The sequence below is a fragment of the Barbatula barbatula genome, assembly GCF_947034865.1.
Source record: "Barbatula barbatula genome assembly, chromosome: 10".
NCBI lineage: Eukaryota > Metazoa > Chordata > Actinopteri > Cypriniformes > Nemacheilidae > Barbatula > Barbatula barbatula.
In genome coordinates this window covers 15,347,515-15,368,580 of record NC_136773.1, presented here as the reverse complement: position 1 = coordinate 15,368,580, position 21,066 = coordinate 15,347,515, and the positions used below count along the sequence as shown (strand labels likewise).

General features: G+C 37.4%; 1 protein-coding gene across 1 annotated transcript in view; it reads right to left on the bottom strand.

Annotated features, from left to right (window-relative positions):
• Positions 1-880: 880 nt before the first annotated feature.
• slco3a1a (solute carrier organic anion transporter family member 3A1a) overlaps positions 881-21,066 on the bottom strand; it is a 34,595-nt gene continuing 14,409 nt past the window's right edge. The window contains exons 3-10 of the mRNA XM_079465764.1: positions 9,400-9,498; positions 8,626-8,901; positions 7,129-7,293; positions 5,966-6,164; positions 5,395-5,563; positions 3,671-3,843; positions 3,365-3,429; positions 881-2,565 (exon numbers count right to left, since the gene is read on the bottom strand). Of these exons, the coding sequence (XP_079321890.1) occupies positions 2,192-2,565; positions 3,365-3,429; positions 3,671-3,843; positions 5,395-5,563; positions 5,966-6,164; positions 7,129-7,293; positions 8,626-8,901; positions 9,400-9,498 (1,520 nt within the window). The 3' untranslated portion in view covers positions 881-2,191. The remainder of the gene's footprint in view (positions 2,566-3,364; positions 3,430-3,670; positions 3,844-5,394; positions 5,564-5,965; positions 6,165-7,128; positions 7,294-8,625; positions 8,902-9,399; positions 9,499-21,066) is intronic.

Here is a 21,066-nt window from a genome sequence, read left to right as displayed (position 1 = left end):
TATGAAAGACGGTTATATGAAATAAGGCACTACGTGTCTTCTTTCATATCTTTTTAATAATTGTGTGGTTGAGTGGCTTGGTTGGTGCAGCTCTGAGGAAGAGAATAAAACAATTACCATAATGGGGGAAACAAACACACAAAATGATACGGACATGTTGAATCAAACCTCTCTTCCCCATAGAGTACAAACCAAGTCTATGACATTTCATTTTGTCTCCTGTATTTCGTCCTAGATTTTATAAATAACCAAATTGGGTCCTTATACATCAAAAGTATAATACAGTTCCTCATTCATGTTGTAATATGAATCCATTTTATGGAAAATGATCTATTGAAAGAAAATCCCTGGAACATTAATACTGTAAAATAAGAGTGTAAAATGGCATACTGAATTCAGCACATTCAAAGATTAAAGACTCTTACCAATGAAAAAAGGTCATCTAAGATATTCAATTTAAAGGTGGAGTGTATAAAAATTAGCGGCATCTAGCGTAGAGGTTGCAAATTGCAACCAACGGCTCACTCCAGCCCTCCCATTCACAGATGTGTCATGTTTTCGCTTCTTTGACGAAGGAGATAACGTCTTTGCAAAGCACCCTGTGTAGAGCAGTTTGTCCCTTTTGGGCTACTGTAGAAACAACATGGTGAATTCCATGCAAGGGAACCTGCTGCGCATGTGGACAGAAATAGCTCATTCTAAGATAATATAGATTTAACGCATCATTATGTAAGAACTTTATACACTTCTAGAGACATACTGTAGTTATCTATATTATATTGCATTTCTGTCAATAGATCCCCCGAAAAATGACACAATGGACTTTTTATGGTAGTATAATGTGAAATCTTCATTCAAACTTCAAACAAAAACACACATACTCTGAAAAATAATTTATTTGCAAAATAAAATAAAAGTTATTTTGCCTTTAAAAATGATATGAAAAGCACACTGCTTTAACCACAGTGACATCTTTGCCTGTAAAACAAGACTGATGTGCTATTACATTTTAGAGAAAATTGTATATAAAGTTGACATAATGAACTCTTCATAAACAGTTGTGATCCCAATGTAACTTACACCTCTATTTCTAATCTTCTAAAGAACCCACAGTGTTGTGTATTATTGCAGTAAGTGAAATAAAGTCATTAACTCTCAATCCATGGAGTTACAACACATTTCACATGTAAAATTACAACCGTATAAAATGTAATTCTCAAACTTTTTTGTCTGTGAAAAAACCAGGGCCCGTCCGGATCCTCATAACATCATGTAATTTGACCCGAAGATGAGAGCATTACTCATGAATGGCAATGTTCTTCTGCCACTTAATAAAACAACCATTTTTCTTCCTTCTCTTTCAGTCATGTCACAATATTTCCTACAGTCTCCTTCATTGCATTTCAATATTGTCATCTGGATAAAGAGGCATTCTGATATTCATAACAGTAATAGAACTATGCATTAACCTTTTGTAAACTTAAACATCTGTTTGTCTTCAACATCCCCCCAAAATATCTAATGACAAATATATCCTACAACAGAGAAAAACATCTCTGGCTTTCCCCCAAAGTCTCTCCCACTATTGCACAAATATAAAAAGATAGTAAAAATAAACAATATATTTTCAAAAACCTTTAGAAATTAAGACATTTTAGGGCTTAATCGACAAAATAAAAAATGAGACAGAAAATGCTGAAAAAGCACTTCAGAAAGCGATTCAAGTGAATGTTTTTGGCACATAACTGATATTGATATTGTTATATAGTATAGAATTGCATTATATAGTGTAAACTATATTTTAGTTTCAATGATCTGCTTGGTCATGGTGAGACGTACAAAATCGACATCTTCCCCATTATAATAATGGACTTATGCTTGTTTAACCTTTAAACATAAAATAAAAAATGTATAAAATAAAAAATGTGTAAAGTAATTTTGTGTTTGCATTCTAGTATGTCAACAGCGCAGCTGGGTGTTGTTAAGCAAACCAGCTGACAAGTCAATGAATCTAACAGTAAATTAGACGCGGAAAACGTACAACATTGTACTGGCACTGAACACGAACCATTGACATCTTAAAACAAGATGGACCCAGTATAACAGTGTGCATGAATTGCGAGTACACCAACAGTCCCATACGTCCTGAAGGAAGCACAATCCTCCAATAGAAATACCTCGCTTCAACCCACTATAAAACAGACTCGATGTTCTCGCACCACTCATGATCCTCCAGGTTATATATAAACTTCGTCCTGATGGCTTGGCTTTGACTGTCTTTTCCCAAACTGTCCAGATTCACGCTGGACGAGAACACTTCAGAGGGCGTGACATATGCCTCAAAGTTTTTTATATATTTCTTGTAGTTTCTGCGCAAGCATTGCCAGGTGGTTGCGTAGAGGAGAAACGCCGCCACCTTGAGAACTATGGCCATGCTGACGTACAGGCGTCGGTAGGTCACGTTGTCGTACAGCAGACAGGCACCTCTTTCCCCACACTCTTTGCTCCAGAAAAGGCATGTGGAGTCGATCCCTGTGCCAAATATCAGAGGTGGGGGAATGAATCCTGCAAGATTGGTGTTGTTGGGTTAATATGTGGTTCATCTAGTGATCGAATCTGAATCACACAACATGTTAAAGGCGAACTAAACTGTGTACAGTTATTTCCACTCGCTTCAGATTTTGATCTTAAGTTTGAATTCATCTTTAAAGTATATGCTTCTATATTTTAGCTCTTTTAAAATATCACATGTATTATCGGTAAGTTGATACTATTGCAAGCACCAAGGTAAGCAATTTTATATTAATGAACCAAATACAATGATCACATCCTGTTTTTTCACATTCTATTGTAAGTGCATTCCTGTTACCCTGATGTTTTTGTATTTTCTAAAACAAGAGATGAGACGAAAGATTTTGTCAGTGCTTTCATTGAAACTTAACTTGAATTAAACAGAAAATATATTGTTTTAATTTCTTTTCTAAATAATAACACTTTCACATTTGAGAACATATGACAAACAGCTTTCTAATTGACTGACACAAAGCAATTATTTCTTAGAAAAGAAGCGATTTGAGAACTTTGATTTTAATTATGACAAACAGCTTTTAATCGACTGATAAAAATAATCATGTTCCGCTTCAGGAAAAACGAAAGATGAGGCAAATGAACCTCAACATGTCCTTTTTTCACCACACTTCGGATTAGCAGCCAAGCAAAGAAATTGAATTTGGTACGAATGCATTCTTAGCCCCTTTTCAGTTCCAGCGAAGTAAATAGATTACCCTAGACAATATATCGTGAAAGCATGAAAAATGAAGTGTGGCTTCACTTGTATGTGATTGTGTTGTTATAGATCTCTCACCTAACAGCCGGAGCAACAGAAAAAGAACTCCAAGGGCGTAAGACTTCAGCTCAGGGCTCACGGTTCTGAGAAAGCAAGAAATACAAACTGTGTCAAAATATGGTCACGTGAACTAAAGCATGCTCTGGTAAAGTATTTTTTTATTTTTTAGCTCCTCTTTCACCAATACAACTTTAGAAGCATCGCTATGCACAAAATCATATGTATAAAACACTAAATGGATCGTGAAGATTGGGTAAAGATTGTGCATTCTGGGGGCTTTGAACGTCATCACACTTGATTTTGTTCCGGTGACAGATGAGTCACCTGATGAGGATGATTACAGAGGGGGTCTGGGCCATGGCTCCAATCATACTGCAGAAACAGATCACACACAGGAAGGTGAGGAAGGCCTCCTGGCAGCCGGGCTGTGGACATTTGCCAGGCACAGCCGTGGCCAATTCACTGTATCCAGAGATGCACGCACAACCCGTCAGGTTCTATAAAGACAAACAACACATATTCAGACCTACCACACAGTCAGCAAATAAAAGCACCAAGAACTGTTAAAAGAACGGACAAACTGTTCAACAGAGCGTGTTTCGCAAAAACTTTATCTCCAAAGAAACTAAAAAGTAGTTCTGAGTCAGCGCTGTAGTGCTTCGAAAGGGAGGGGGGAATCAGCCATTGGTTGCAATTCACAACCTCACCGCTAGATGCTTCTACAGTTCATACACTGGACGTTGCAAACCTGTATGACTTACTTTATTCTGAAGAACACTAAAGAAGATATTTTAAAGAACCTTGTTAACTAAACAACACTGGTCCCATTGACTTTAATTTTATGGACACATAATTCTCAAAACATCCACTTTAGTGTTCCACAGAAGAGTTTCTTTGGGTGAATGGAGAAATGGACTGTGTAAAATGTATGTATCTGAATAAACACTTTAAACGCATATGAATAACAATAAACAGTAAAAAAAAATATATACTGTACAAATATACAAATAATGTAATTGAAACTTTTACTACGCTATTCAGTAACTTTCTTTACTTAACCACCTGCAAGGCATGGTCAACTAAATTCATAGTGGCCATTAAAAGTGAGCCATTTCTTGAAATTTTAGGTGCGTCCCAAGTCGCGCACTTATGCATTATTCTACACCATTTTGTAGTATTAATAGTATGGGTAGGATGTTCACATTTAAATTTCTCAAAAAAGAAGTGCACTTCAAGTACCCGGATGATGCACTCATTCAACCGTGTGGAGCTCTGCACACTTCACGCACTTCATGGTCGCAGTTTCACTTATGTTGCGGAAGGGAGGCGGCGCAAAGTTCTCCTGAAAGAGTGATTACGCTTCAATATAATGCTGACTGAAGTCATGCTGAGCATAACAGATTAAAATGACACAAAATGTACGATGTACTAAAATGATTGACATGCACGGTATTATGAGATTGATATCATTTGGCCTGGTCTCAGAAACTGCACACAATTGTATTCCATTTGGGACGATACTATTCTTCTTAAATTCATACAGTAGTTGGTGAATAGTGCATAGTTTAAGGGCATTGTGTATAGTATAGTATAGCATAGTAAACTATCATTTTGACTAACACTGGTCTACACTTGCTACATCATAAGTCAGAGTCTGTACTACAGATACAGATGCACTCAGATCCCCGGTATGATTCATTAAAACTAGCTGGTATACTCATGTTGGCATCCTGCGTTCGAATTAAGACAATGCTTGTGACTGTTGTCTTGGATTCGTCCGTTCCAGCTGAAACCATTTGCTCTGTATGGTAATGAGTGCGGGGTTCCATATTGCTGTACCCATTAAGATGCCTGGCGGGCAGAACACCGTGTCCTTTCCGAGTCACAGTATGTCTGCTCTTGGATGTGAGCTTTATTCTAATGACCTACGCTGGACATGAGCTGTCCAGGAAATGAGAGCGAGAGAGTGCAACAGACACCGAACGAGAAAGAAAAAGAAACAGAGGAAGACAAACAAACATCGGCGTGTAAATGAGATGGCTAATGACCTGCGAGAGAGAAGGCTGTAGTCCAGTGCGGATGGCTCTGGTGCAGCCGGCCAAACAGGACGACAAGTAGGTCACACCGTTGGAGCCGCACACCGGGCTAACAGATGAAGTGTAGCAGTTACAATGACTCATGCAGGGGGCTTCCAGCCTCTGCCCGTCTTTCAGTGTGCTATATCCACAAAAACAAATTAACCTGTTTGAATCGGAGTTGGTTAGTACTATTACATTTGATGCATTTGGTGTGAGTGAGCCCATCCAAGCATCGATTCAACATAAACCTGTGCATTTACATACCTGACTGGAAGCTTATATCTGTAGATTTCAATAGGATTTAAATGCCACACTGGAATTAGTGTCTAAACTAAAAATGAACCATGTTCTAAAATCTACCTGCTTGGATTATTTAGCTGAATTTTGATTAATACCTCTCTGAAATTCTTTGTATATATTCCACCTGTTACATACATGGAATAAATGTGGACGTGTCATGCTCTAGCCTCACTGCAAAGACTAAATAAATGTCAGAAAACAACAAGGCTGCAAGGGAAAAAAGCGGCTTAGCCCTCCGTACTCGTTGTCATAGGCGACGGTCACCCCAGCGACAGGTCCTGTGTCACAGCCCAGGTAGAGAAAGGACACATAACAGGCGGTGGAGATGAGATTGACCAGCATTGCCATACATATAGCTCCTAGTGCACTCAGGTTGAGCTTCTTCACCAGCAATCCTCCCAGAAATATACCCAGACAGGCGCATGGGATCGCTGTCATACCTGTTTACAGACAGAACATTGGCAGAGGAACATGTGATATTTCTAAATGTATTTAGAACTTTTAATAGTCTTGTATCAATCTATCTTGTACAGGTATAACCATTTTACTGATGGTCAGACATTTAGACCTCACTGTATAGACGGTTTCAAAGAAACCACATAAACAAACGTTACCGCACATGTGTGGGTTCATGTACTGGCCCTAACTTCGCATACACATTCGCAAATAATGGAGAAATCCTGTAGACTTCTGATAACAAACTTGGCTAAACTTGCCTCCCTAATATTTTGAATTTAGACTGCGATACCAAGCTCAACCACTAGATGTCAACATCCCGTACGGTTTCTTTAAATGAGACTACTACAGGACCCATTGAACAAATTGTTAATTTGATAAAATCAACATAAAACACAATTCAACAAATCGTCTATTTAATACAAGTATTATACAATAAAATAATAATATTAATTAATATTAAAATACATTTGATAAAATAAAATTAATTAAATTATAGACATGAGCCAGACTGATAAACAAACAAAGACCGGGCGTGCGCACCCGCTCAAACACTCTATAGTATAATGGGGGTAATAATATAACTATTTATATTTTATTTAACTCATATCTATATTAATTTGTTACTATTTTATTGTATAATGATTGTATGAAATAAACAATTTGTGGAATGGGTCATGAGCAATGTAACGGTTCATTTACTGCTAACCCAAAATAATATGGCTTGACATACTTGCCAGCTAATGTAATTAACTTGCTATTTGTTTGGTTTTTACGAGAAATAATTTAAGGGGCTTCTATTCTTTGAATGTGTACCGGAAGTTAAATTCGGGCCACATGCATGCGCGGTAAAGTTTGTTTATGTTGTTGTTCCGTTGTTTATGTTGATATGTTGTTGAAACTGTCTATATAACAGTGTACATGAGTGGATGTGTGTGCAATACACACCTAACAGTTGATTCGCAGATGAGGTGGTGAGGTTAAACTGCTGCTCCAGATATTTGCCAAGGAAGGCAGCAAACCCAGCGACGACCGCAATCTCCATACAGGCTGCTAACACAATGCACGTGAACACCGGGTTTGATAGCAGGTGCTTAGTCACCTTGGGAATAACTGGGGTAAAAATGGAAAAAATTTAAATGAGAAATAGAGAAACGGCTTCCAACAATTCTGCATTTCAACTTCCTGAAATTACGTTTACCCTGAGCCGCCTTGGCATCTGTTTTGCAAGGTCTCTAGTAACACGTCACATGATATGCCATCAGGATGGCACATGATTGATGGCTGATGTTTTATAAAAGCCTTACAATGCAGATACGGTGTCAATGTAAAACACTCTTAACTCTTTTAGTGCACATTCCTGGTCTTATTGTGCATGTTATTCCAAAAGATAAACATGTCTTCTTTCTAATGTTCTATAAGAACAACTTGCTCCGGTTCTGAAAAGCTTTCAGTTTAATTTAAAATCGCAAATCCCCTTCCTTCAAACCACCCGGATCCATGTCAGTATGTAAATGTATATCCTGTGTCACTTGTAATTAAAATAGGTTGCGAACTGACATTCTTGTTGACTTCAAACAAAGCTTAGAGTTTTGCACTTAAAATATAACTAAATTAGGGCTGTCAAATCAATTAATCGCGATTAATCGATGAAAAAAGTTTGAATATTACTTTGAATATATAAATTAAATAATACAAACATAAATCTATATATAAGAATTGTGTAATACATAGTTATTTTTATACATAATATAAATAATATTTACATATAATTGACATAAACATAATATCATATATATATATATATATATATTAAATTATATTAACAGGCTCATCATCATCACCTACCCTCCATTTATATACAATGTAAACATGCATAGCATACACACACATATAATATAAACAGAACACTTTTTTTTTTTTGGAATCGATTAATCACCATTAATTTAATTGAAAGCCCTAAACTGAATGCCTAACCAAATCAGACAAAGTATTTAATAAACATATATGCATGTATGAAAAGTTGCAATTTAAATACACCATATGTTAATAATATTTGAGAGCGTTCTGTTGTGAAGTGCGGAGTCCATCGGGGATAATATGTAAGAGTTAAATCTAATAGTCTAATTGGTCTCCTGATTGTAACTTTGAGACTTTCTACATTGTGTCTCTAGCTTGTGTTACATTACAGATATTATTTAAGAACAACAAGCACATTTCACGCAGACACTTATCATGGAACATTAATAAAAACAACATAAGGTTTGTACCCATAAGGGCTGTTATGAGGCATTTGAAGACAAGTGCAACCTTACTATATTCTAACTAAAGCAGACTAATCTCAATACGAGTACATATAACATTACGAGGCAAATTTAGAGTTCTTGGACTAAGTAAAAGAGAGGCACTGAGCAGTTGTGTAGTAATTAGAAATGGCACTGAGACCTCTGAGCTGTTGCCAGCAGGACAGGCTGCTTTTTTTGGGCTGGTCGTTCTTCAGGACTCCATTGCTGGGTTTGGATTTCTCATAATCCTGGGGTAAAGAGGAGGGCAGCATGGCCTGTTCACTCTCAGCTCCTCCTTCCACCTCGTTGCCTGGCAGGGATTGGGGGAAACCGAACATGAAGAGGGAGGAGAAGAAGAGTAAGGCAGCGCAGAGGAGGAAGCCGCCCCACCATGCACCGATCCAGCGGGGGTCATCAGGAGTGATCGCTAGCTTAGCTGAGGAAAGTCATGTGCACATACAAAACGGTAAATTTAGTTATTGGAATCATCTGTAAATCACATAATTGTACTTTATAACACTAAAAGTCACATAGATAACAAACATAAAGCTATTCTGGGGTTTAGGCAAAACAATTGAAATTCTGGTCCTAAGTCCTTTTTTGGGTTGAATAGCTAACTACATTTACTGTATATGTATGAATATGTAAAAAAAAATACATATATACGATAAATATTAATATTATTCAATAACAATTGAATGTTTCAAAAAGTTAGTTGTCACACCACAGGACAAATGTACGATTTATTACACGTATGCATTTTACAGATGCTTTATTTCAAAGAAAATGTTAGTCCATTTAAGTTATAAAGGTAATAATTATTGAACACAATATATAATTGGTAAGAATATTGAAAAATAACAAATAAAAAATTCAATTGTAATGATGTGTCCAATTTATATACAGTATAAAAAGAGAATGAAATGACACTTACTTGTATCAATGAACAAAGCATCCACATAAAAGTTGGTACAGACAGAACCCAGGATAAAACCACAGGCAGGTCCAAATACAAGTGTAGAAAAAAGTATACCTGAAATACAACAATAAAACTTAATCAGAAATATTATTTTTGTGACATAATACATAAGATGTGCTTAGACTGTATTTAAAGTACAGCAGTTAAAGAAAAATATATTGGCAACCTTTTTTATTTTCCAGCCACAAGGTGGCGCACTCAACTCAAGGCCTACTTTAAAGACACAATATAAACCTCTTTGCTTCTCCTTCAAGAAATGCAAGAATTTTAAGTAATTGTTGTAGTTTTGACATTTTCCCCCAAAACAACTTCCAAGAAATTTCAAACAAACACCGTTTTAAATACATGCCTGTAAATAAACAAGTATTCCTTACGCCACTAACAATACATTATAAGGGAGAGCATCTACAAACATGACCTTGCCAAACTCCAAACAAAAAGCTGCTTGATCCAAACAAAGAATAAAAACTAAATTACATATAAGCCGTTGTAATTCACCAGTCCTCAAGAGAATGGGATTGCGTACAAAGCACAGAATAAAACGGATTTGCTTTTGACGGGAATGGAGTGGCTAAGAGCTAAGAGCAGACAATGCTGTGCTGGCACCTAATAGAAGTGGCAGACATCTGGGGCACAAATTCCTATTAATATGCTGTCAAAAAGTGTGACAGCGACCCAGCAACAGCCCTGTGGGTCACATGCTGCTTCTGAGATTACCATGCCTTTATCCAGACACTCTCATCAGCTTTGCCTGCCCCTGCCATTCTCTTATTAAACACACACAATATTGTTTCATCGCAAAAGTGTGCAAAAGTGTTATCGCAATAACTGGACTAGCCCACCGTAATTATTCAGAACAGAGAAATATTAGAGGCTATAAAAATGTGCTAAACGGAGCTCTTGAGAGTGTTACGGATGAGCAGAAGTACGGTGTGACAAGAAACTAGAAATGTGAAGAACATTTTCTTGCAATTTATGAAACCTCACAGTCGATGTGTTACAGGAGGCCTAAAAGACAACAGCAGAGACAATGACAGAGGGCTTGAAAACACAATTTGGCAACACCAGACCTGTGAGTTCTGATGGAAGTGAGAATGAGTGTTGTGTTAAAGGGAAAGTTCACCCAAAAACAAAAGTTCTGTCATCATTTATTCGCCATCAGGATGTTCAAAATCTACTGGCACAAGAGAAGATACAATGAACTTCAATAGAGGGTGTTTGTTTACAATGTTCTACAAAATATATTCTTTTGTGTTCTGCAGAGGAAAGAAAGCCATACAGCTATAATTTTGAACAAAAATGCGAAAAGCATACATTTGATTAGACTGCAATGTGACTTCCTTTTTAAACATAGCATTCAGTATAAAGGATAATACAAATATTACAGTATTGGTCCCCTGTTCATAGTGTCAAATACAGTTTTGGGGACTGGGAGACACTTGGAGACAAATAGGATGAAAAATTTATTTTGGCCAAAAATAACACACACCCATAAGTCCACCACATCACTGAAACACATGGATTGATTTCTACAGAAATGTCACTTAGATGTTCATGTTAACACTGCATTGACACTCATTACACCTTCAATAAACTGTGCACATTTATCAGCATCCGCTTAAAAACATCACATACTCAATCATATGTTTGCATGCCAACCCACACGTGTGCTTAAAACACGCAAACACACATTTCTGCATCCGAAAATAATTAGTGCTGAATGGACAGAAATGGACCATCTTTGAGGTCAACAGAGGAAGTGTCTTCACACTGTACAGCATGACTGATGCCTAAACCACCTACAGAGGCAGAAGCAGATGTGGCTCATCCTCCTCCAGCAACCAATGAGCATGGCTGGAAAAACTCAGTCACTTTCCCCAGGTTCAAAACGACAATGCCTCCCATCAAATTGTGTGTGTCTGCGAAACAGAGGTCTGTTTCCGGCTGGCGACGAGGGAGTGTTCGCACATACGCACGTACATGGTTCAAACCACAGAACCACAACCACAAGTTCTTAGCGTTTCCCATGAATCGAGAAGGAATAGTTGTGACTTTCTACTCAGAGGTAAGTATACTACCAAATAAGACATGAGTAACCGAGTGCTTGAGTACACAAAATACTTAAATAACACACCAAGTCGGTTTACTGACGAACAGCTGGTCTGGCTAAATGACTTCTGGTCAAAACACGCATCTTCTCTTCATCCAGAAATGTCTTATTTACGTTTTAACTACCTTTCAATTCATAAAGGCAAACAAGCTGTTAGTTTAACAATGCATGTTTCTGCGATTAGCATGGAGAGTGAACAAACACCAATAAACCCAGTACGACCCAGGTGTCATAACATCAGAATTTCCATGCTGCCGAGAGGGAACACACGGCTGTGTTTTGAATGTGTGTTGCCTAAGAGAATGTGTGTGTGTTTGTGTCTATATATGCACATTACTCATAGCAACGCTACAACACTGCCCTCACAGGAAACCTCAAAAAAGCAGCAAAGATCTTGCCATTAGCTTTAAAGAATTGTGTCAGTTGGTTTGTCATGTGAAACCAACATCAGTGAGAGAAAAGAAAAGTTTCCATCAGTAATATCGAAGAAAAGGGTTTCTTGGTGACCTTTTCTGTACAGAAAACTTAAGCTAACGCTTGTGTGAAGATTTTGCTCAATGGCTCCTTCTGTATGCCACACCTCATTAACTGCTTGCCATGAAGAATCACATGTGACCTCCTTTCTTTGTTTTTTAAAAGATGAACTTCTTTTACAGACCCTACACGCAGTTCAGAAATGTATCTTAGACCAAAACGGTCTTGATGAGAAATGTTTGATGGTAGGTAATAGGGTCACTCACTCAAGGTGTTTCTCGAGTCTGATTCTGATCTGATTCTTCGTTCTCACACGAAACGTACACAGGGATAATAATAACCTCTTCACGAACACAAAACTGGGCCTGTAGATACTGGAGAAATAGACTACATCCTTTTCTCAAATTATCAATGTGCAGGCAATATAGTCAAGTTCTGTGGGTTAGTATATTTCACATTACAACTTAAAGAGCAGGTATTAAAACAGCCGTGCTAGGTATGGTCCAAGATTAGCCTAAATACCTTTCAAATCGTTTTTTCTTCCTGAAAAGAAGGCACATAAGGCTGCGTATTCAGTATATTTTTATAATGGTATAACTGCTTCTTATATTTTTGCCTATTTTTGAAATCCTTGGCTAATTGTTTACATATACTGTATACTTTCTAAAAAGTGAAATTGTGTTTAAACTAGGGCGGTCAATAGATTAAAATGTTTAATTGGGATAAATCAATATAAATTTATTGCACATGTATAGTAAAGTTAAACATACACTATTTATTTTGTTTAACATGTTTATTTAAGGGCTGTCAATCAATTAAAAACATTAACTTACAAATCACACATAGCACTTATGTTTTTACATACTAATAATTTCACATTTCATCTCCAAGTAAATGTAGAAACAACACATTTAACAGCATCATTTTATGAATAAAAGCCAACATTCACATTTTTGGGTGAAGTATCCCTTTAAATGCATGTCAATAAATTCATGATTTTTGAAATCAACATTGTAATATGAAAAATCTAATTCTGACCATAGAAATGGTGAATAGCATTTATGTGGTAAAAGTATAATTGACAAATAATTGTGGGTCTGCTGTGTAACTGAATTCCCTTGGGATATAACATTATAAATTATAAAGTTACAGACATATTATGTGATACAAAATCATCCTGAATGAAAAATAATTCACAACATTGTATGTAGATTTAAGATTATTAGATAAAAGTAAATTGAAAACATTTCCGTTATTTTAATGTGTTCTTTTTTGCTGATGCCCATACACGCATTCTGAAATTCAGTCGTGCCACACCATGGTCATGTTTGCAATACCTCCTGGCAGTTATTTTAGCAAGACCACATTCCTATCTGCTTAAATGGGAGAATACAGATATTTCTGAAATCGCTGGTAAAAATCACAATTGAATAAATCTCCAACCAACAATTTAACCTGGCATCAACTGTCCCAGAAGTTTTATTTTCTAAGCTTATTGTGCTCAATACACATTTTGAAGGTAGATTACAGCTGCTGCGCGTGCCCACAGGTCGGCAAGTTCATCACCATCTATCATACTGAGTGTAGCAATTCCTCCCCATTCATAGTAATATCAGTGGAGCATCTTGTTTATATCTTCTTCCTGTTTTTGCACTTGAAAATGTCTGCATATTGAAAATCCCCAAGAGATTGCATTAACATTCAGCAATTTTATACTGTTATATTACCTAATTTTCAGCATGAGACAGAACGGATAAATGTGTATGGTGCAAGAAACAAGAAAGAGAAAAAAATCTACTCCGGTTCCTCACATAAAAAGTGAGAAAATAATGGGCTTTTCACACTTCACATACTTGTTTATTACAAACTGTTAAATTAATCACCCAAGATTTATTGGTAACACAAAATTGACTTGTTTCACACGGTTCATACTTGACGTAATTGCACTATATATCCTTGACATCATAACGTGTTTTTATTTGCACCAGGGTGTGATAGCCTATAGTCTATCACACCCTGCTTATATTCTACGTGTGAAGCATTGTAACCACAGGGTGAAGTGCCTAATGGGTCTAAATAAATCAAAAACTGATAAGAGTGTGAAAACCTTAAAAGTAGCTCAAAAGCCAGAAGGATTTTATGATTTGGACCCCATCCTAAACATTTAAAACATTTATCTGAAAATGTAAGTTGACTATATCACTTAACTATTGTAATCAACTGATTTCAGTTCAGTTTGACATGCTTGTTATAACCTGCTGCAACAGACATTTAGGTACCTGCTCTAATCCTGAGCAGGCTTACAATGCAAGTCCAACTGCATACTTAATACCACCTGAGCTAACACAATATAAATGCACATTGCACACAATCACTGATCCCAGAGCATCACGATCGTGCATGGGCAAGCATGAAGTAATTTACTGTAGACATACTTTCAGTTAACAAACAATATGGACATGCCCCGCGTGCCCTATGCATCACAAATCAAAGACGGATTAACAAAGTTATGTGTATATTGTGACTGGTGTAAATCAGTCAGAATCCTGTTTGGAAATAAATTCTTCAGATGTCACAGAATGTGACCTCAAATAGCCAAGGGAATGCTTTTAGTCAAGTTAGGAAATAATAGAGAGTGAGATTCTGTGTGCCCTTTAAAGCTAAAGTTAAAGAGAGACTGACAGAGAAAAACATTCACGTTGACACTGCCGCAATGGCCATAGACATCCAGGCAGAGGTCGAACGCAAGAATTATGCAAGCATTAAGCCAGATCAGGGATGTATTCATGTTGACAGACTACATTCGACATGAACGCTTTGTTTTTACAGACGTCTCAAACCATGAACACAGACGAGCGGATTTCTCCTCCACAGAGATCATTTCATGTTTCAAAATGCTTTGAATGCGAAAGTGCAAATGTTCGTTTTCAATCTGTCATGGTGATCTGGAAAATTACCTGATATTTCACAAATTTACATACTGGGGAATCTTGAGCCACTATAATAGCTTCTGGCTGATGAAATGTCAGTTGTTAAATGAGGAAGTCTCTGAACAGCAGGATAGAAGAAACAGACTGTACGAAATGTCTTGTGTTGAAGGGTTTCAAAGACAAGCAGCGGGATACCGGCAAATGGCCTGCGTGCCGACGAAGTTGATATGATCTTTTAACCGTAGACATCATTTCCGTTAAGAAATGCTGATGGGAGCACAAACACGGACAATCTGATGTCTGTATCCATTTCTTACCAACCAGATGTCTCATCCTTGAATAAATTCTAATTTAAGTCTGTTTGTAACCCACAGTTTCCATTTACTTTAATTATCTAGAAAAGAGAAACCAGGATATTCTTTAAAAATGCACAATTGTCACCAGGCAAACGATTCATTTCAAGGTTTGTTTTCATTCAATATTTGATATGTCTGGAATGATTCAAGTAAATAAAAATGATGTTGCCGCTTCCTGTTTTACGTTGAGCATTATTACCGTCATGCGAGGTTAGTTTTTTATGCTTTTTATGACATGAACCAAAGAAATGCATCTGTCCCTTCATTTCTTTGCCTTGCTGTTCGAACACATAACACTGTCTGTCACTCAGAGACTAATGCTACAAGCCACTAACCAGAGGGCTGTCAGTTTGAATCTGAATTGGATGTTGACGTTGTGTTATTGACAAAGATATTAGTGTAAAGGTTATACCAGAGAGAAGTCTTGAAAATAATTTGATAGCTTTGATGAACAAATCCCAGATAAATGCAATAATACAAATGCAAAATAGTCAAGGCATATGTAAAAATCTATCTTTGTTTAAACAAACAGTGCTTCAGGTGACCCAGGTTGAAGTCCACATGGTATTTCCCTGACCTCACCCCATAAATTATTTCTCTCTTCATCTAATAAAAGGCCCCAAAATGCCTAAGACAGACCCCTTTATGTACAGAAAGAGATAAACTAGTCAAATTTCAACCCAGCCCTTAAAACACACAATTTATTGGTGAAACAGATGCAAATGTGTGTTTTTCTTATGACATTCAAACAGAGGAACATTCAGATGCCAGACGGCTTTTACTCTCTGTTCAAGTAGATTAAGAATTTGACTCTCTCTGGCATAAAAAGCAGATAAAGCAAAAAGGTGTTAAAGCATAAGCATTTATTCAGCTCTTGAAGATTATACTCCATAATTCACAACTTGCTTGACATACACATTCTGGTTTTACTCGTAAATGAATTTCCATATCAGCGAGCCCCGGCGGTTTGATGCTCAGAGTTAGTAATCTATAAATAAAAAAACAGTCTGTGCACAGATGCACAGTCTGTGATGACAATTATGTTTATATCATTAAGCAACTGTAGTTTGTCGTATAAATGAAAATTTACAAAACAGACCTGGAACACAATGCGTTATGTTTCATAAATGTTACTCGAGGCAGATGACGTGAAGCTACTTCCTGTCAGCACTGACATGACTCCATGTAATGAAGGTGACAGGATGGAACAAAAACCAATGTTATCATTCAAAACTAAAGAGAAAGGAATGCACTGCAGGGGATCAGAAATGATGGTCCATCAGGCACTTTTACATCACAATACAGCTTGGGAGGTGTCACTGAATGTCATGGGCAGACCACTCCAAAACGCCAACCAAAGATTATTTCATGTGGAAGATATTAAAACAACAGGGACGGCATCTGTGTGTATTTGAAGAGAAAGACACCCACACAGTTACACACCCAGACACAATCCAGATTTGATAAGTGCCATAAAGATAAAAAGAAATATTGCCATATAATCTCTTTCCATCAGACAACAAACCGTTGAGGCTCCAGGGTCCATCTGGATATTATTGTGCCGGAGAAGACAAATACACTGTAAATATGGAAACAATTCTTATTTACAGAACTTCAGATTCAAAATGTACACCATATTTGACACATGATCTCAATCAGGCTATTTAACAACAAACAAAGCAAAATGAAAGATATTCTGTGAATCAAAACCTCAACTGCATGTCTCTTGTCGGAGCATTTGTGTGGGTTATCAGAGTTCACATGTTAATGAACTTCCTTTCATTAAACCCACAGTTCTGCTCCAACCACACTGACCTATGACGGCGTTTAAACTAGTGCGTTTTCCTTTCAAAACGCATAACTCTTGCTACGGTTACGCCTAGTGTTTACACTACTCTGGAGATGTCGAACCCGAAAACGTAAACTTTTGGAAACGCTGCAGACCCTTTTTTAGTTTGAAAACTACATTCAAACTTTACACTGTGTGATGCATAATGCAATGCTTTATTTTTTCGTTTTACTTAACTTTACTTGGCATCCTGGCCAAATACGCCCATTCGCCTCTATACATGTCCTCTTAATCATCCCCATATGTACCAATTGGCTTGGTAACTCTGTCTCTTCTCCACCAATAAACTGTGGGGCATTCTGGCGCAATATGGCTGCCCTTCGCATCGTCTGCAATGCTGCACATTGGTGGTTGTTGAGCAGATTCTCCCTTCAATGTAAAGCGCTTTGAGTGCCCAGAAATGTAACGAATTATCATAAAGTGACTGAGGAAACGCAACTGGCCCTGGCACGCCCGCTTCTGGTTCGATAGTGGAAAGGCGGCTACTGACACAACAGATTACAAGGAGGTCTTTATGCATGCATACAATAAATAGCATATGCAGTGTATGGATAAAGATGCAGAAGGGTGTTGTTATAACATTAACCTGCAGGGGCTTGTAGTTTAATCTGATGACTGTTAAGCGTAACTTGACAGAAATGCTTCCTGCCCCATGTAAAGTTAATAAAAATCTTCCTAGTGTGAAAATATTATTTTCTCTGCATCTTCGGCATCATTGCATTTTCTTTACGCAGTTCAGAGAGCAGTTGGTTGTGTAATAATAGCTTGTGGCAGTCTCACATTGCCGCAGAGTCTTTAACACAACGAATCTGCAAAAACAAAGCTGGCATGTTTGTAAACAGTTCTGCCATGTTTGCCTGACCACTTAAATGCCACCACAAGGTAAAAAATTACAAGAGATGAAAATGTAGCAAAAATGACAAAGAGAGAAACCTCACTTGCCTAACCAGCCTGATGTACTTTAGGTGCTGTGTCAGATATTTCCCTTGGGCCAGAGCCCAGCAACACCAAAAGCCCTCAGAACAGATAAGTGGGCAGCAGGCATGAAGAAGCCGCAGGGCAGAACTCTCAACGGCTCTATTGGTGTGAAGCACCAGCTGCAATGGAGAAAAGGGTGGCAGTATTGACTACAGCTGGTCGACTCTTCTTCTGCAGGTGCCTCGGCTTAATTACCAGCTCAACGGCACCAACAGCGGGTCTCCTGTTACTCACAAACTGCATTCAGAGAGGAACCAGACCACAGCGTGAATGTGTCTCTTACTGCAAAGCATGTCCGCAATTCGTAATTAGGCACTAATTGTACGGTGTCCGGAAAGAAGAGGTAAATAGACAAGATCTGGCAAGTATGATCTGGAGAATTGGCGTGAACTTCCTGAAGGTGGGTGTGATCTACAGTACTGAGGCTTACTTAAACATGCAATTTGCTAAACAAGGGAGAAACTTTATTCATGGTCAGAATTATGACATTCACACTTGCCAGCACCATTCTGTTCTGTCTATTTTCTTTAAAAAAAACTGTTTCTCAGCAACGCATATTTTGAGGGGAAAAATACAGATTGCTGCTTTACCTTTAATGATATGATATTTCATTGATATGGTTTTCCAAAATTCCACGATATCATGATGAACCATCTAAAGCAAAGGAGCTTAGCTGGTATTAACAGCTGAAATAAGGCAAAGCATTTTATAAACTCAGTAACGAATATGCAATGCATGATCTAAAGTCATACATACTGTACAGTTTTCCACTCAAGAAGAATTTGGCCACTAAATTGGCAGTTACAATGGCATTTAAAGCGGAAAAAAGAAAGCACAAGCTGACTTTGTAGGCAAACCGATTCCCGATGCCTCGTGTCATTTCAAACCTGTATGGCTTTCTTTCTTCTGCAAAACACAAAAGATATTTTGAAGATTGTTGGTAACTGGACAATGGCTTTACCCATTGACATTGGTTTTGTGTCCATACAATAGTGAATAGTAAATGGGTACAGTGCTTGTTCGGTTCCCAAGATTCTTCAAAATATCTTCCTTTGTGTTTTGCAGAATAAAGAAAGTCATACACATCTGTCTTGAGAAGAGGGTGAGTAAATGATGAAAGAATTATCATTTTTGGTTGGAAGATCCCTTAAACATGTTTTTTTATTGTCGCTCCTGCATTTTCATTTTTACATTCTCAAAAATGAGATGGTTTATGAAGGTGCGCGAATGTGGATTATGCAGATACAGTACTTTTGTAGAAAAAGTAGCTCTTTATTACCTTTATTATTTATTACTTAGTCTGATCGGCAGGCAGGATTGGTCAATGACAGGATTAAGAAAATGTGTGCTATGGAAGGCTGTAGATAGACATTTGGGGCCGGTTTCCCGGACAGGGCTTAAGGCTAGTCGCAGACTAACTGAAACGTTAGAGTGTATTTAACGAAAATAATTTACACTGGCATATTTTAAAATATATCAGTGCGATTGTTTTGTCTCAAGATGCACACCAGTGATGTTTTTTGTAAAATATGTTTTTAAACATAACTTAAATATCCTAATTTAACCAAGGCCTAGTCCTGGTTTAAACTAATCCTTGTTCGGGAAACCGGCCCATAGACTTGTTCGGCGCCGTGTCTGGGTCCATCAGATCCTTCATTGTTGTTTCAGATTTCTGCCTCCGCTCGCTATGTCATAATCACGTCACTACTAGAGCAGGCTCCTGATTGGCTAACGCGGCACAAATTTTCGCGTCTTTGCATTGATTTAACATGTAAATCATTCGCGCTTGGTGTGAACACACAGTTAGTTCTACTTTCTGCCCACACGATTAGCTTCTCTTTTATAGCACACATCAACTTCACAAGTAGTTAATTTTTGTCTGTGATAACTGTAGGTGGTATGCTAGTATCTATATCTGCATGCCACCTGCCAGTTATTATTTTATAATAAAAAATAGAAGAGCACTTGAGACTTGAAGAGATGGTTTGTTATATTTATCCAGCAAAATAATGACAATAGACAATAGATAACAAAGAATAGTCTCTTATTTGGTAAGGTTGGGTCTTGGCACAGAGCTTATCGACGAAATGGAAAAACCCATTTAGAATCTAATCCTTCAAGATGACATTACATGTGCAGAGTTTAAGTAGCTTATGAGCACTTCTGGCTGCTGGCAGGGGGTTAAGTCAAAACATTTCAGCAGCAATGAAGTTGTTTCTAGTAAATTCTAGTGGCTTCAGATAATGTTACTAGTGTGAAAAGACAAAATGCATGACAAAAAGATTGTTTGATTGTATCTTCCCGCGTTGTTAATTATTAGCACATATATACTTAGCATACAGTAGATTGTTATAAGGATTGAATGACGAATTTTAAAGCAATTGTTTGACTTTTTCAATCATAGTAATTTCCCCTTTAAAACAATCCAAAATCCAGTACGGTATATTTGACATCAAGGCTGTCAACAACGACCTGATAAAAGCTAGACGGTTGCAGGCATTGTTAAAGGGAGGGACTCTTCTTTCTGGAGAACCTGTACAGGTCAAGATGAGTCATATATCGGTTTAAGATTAATTCTGCCACCGTGATGATCTCATAGCAAACACACATGAACTGAACCCTATAACACTTCAATTCCATAAATGGGGTCTTCATAATAAAGGTAAAGTAAAGTGATGACTGTTTTTATGATGTTGACACAACAAAAATAACACAACATATCGCACAAGGTTGATAAATGTCCGTGTAAAATGACATTAAACATACACGTGTTCTGAGTTTTAGGGATGCACCGATACAAGTATACAAGTATCGGTATTGGGCCCGACACTAAGCTCATGTACTCGTAAAAATGCACCGATACCTTATGTGACAGAACCGAATGCTGAAAGATGTGTTGTGAAATTTGCTTTTAAAGTTTGGAGA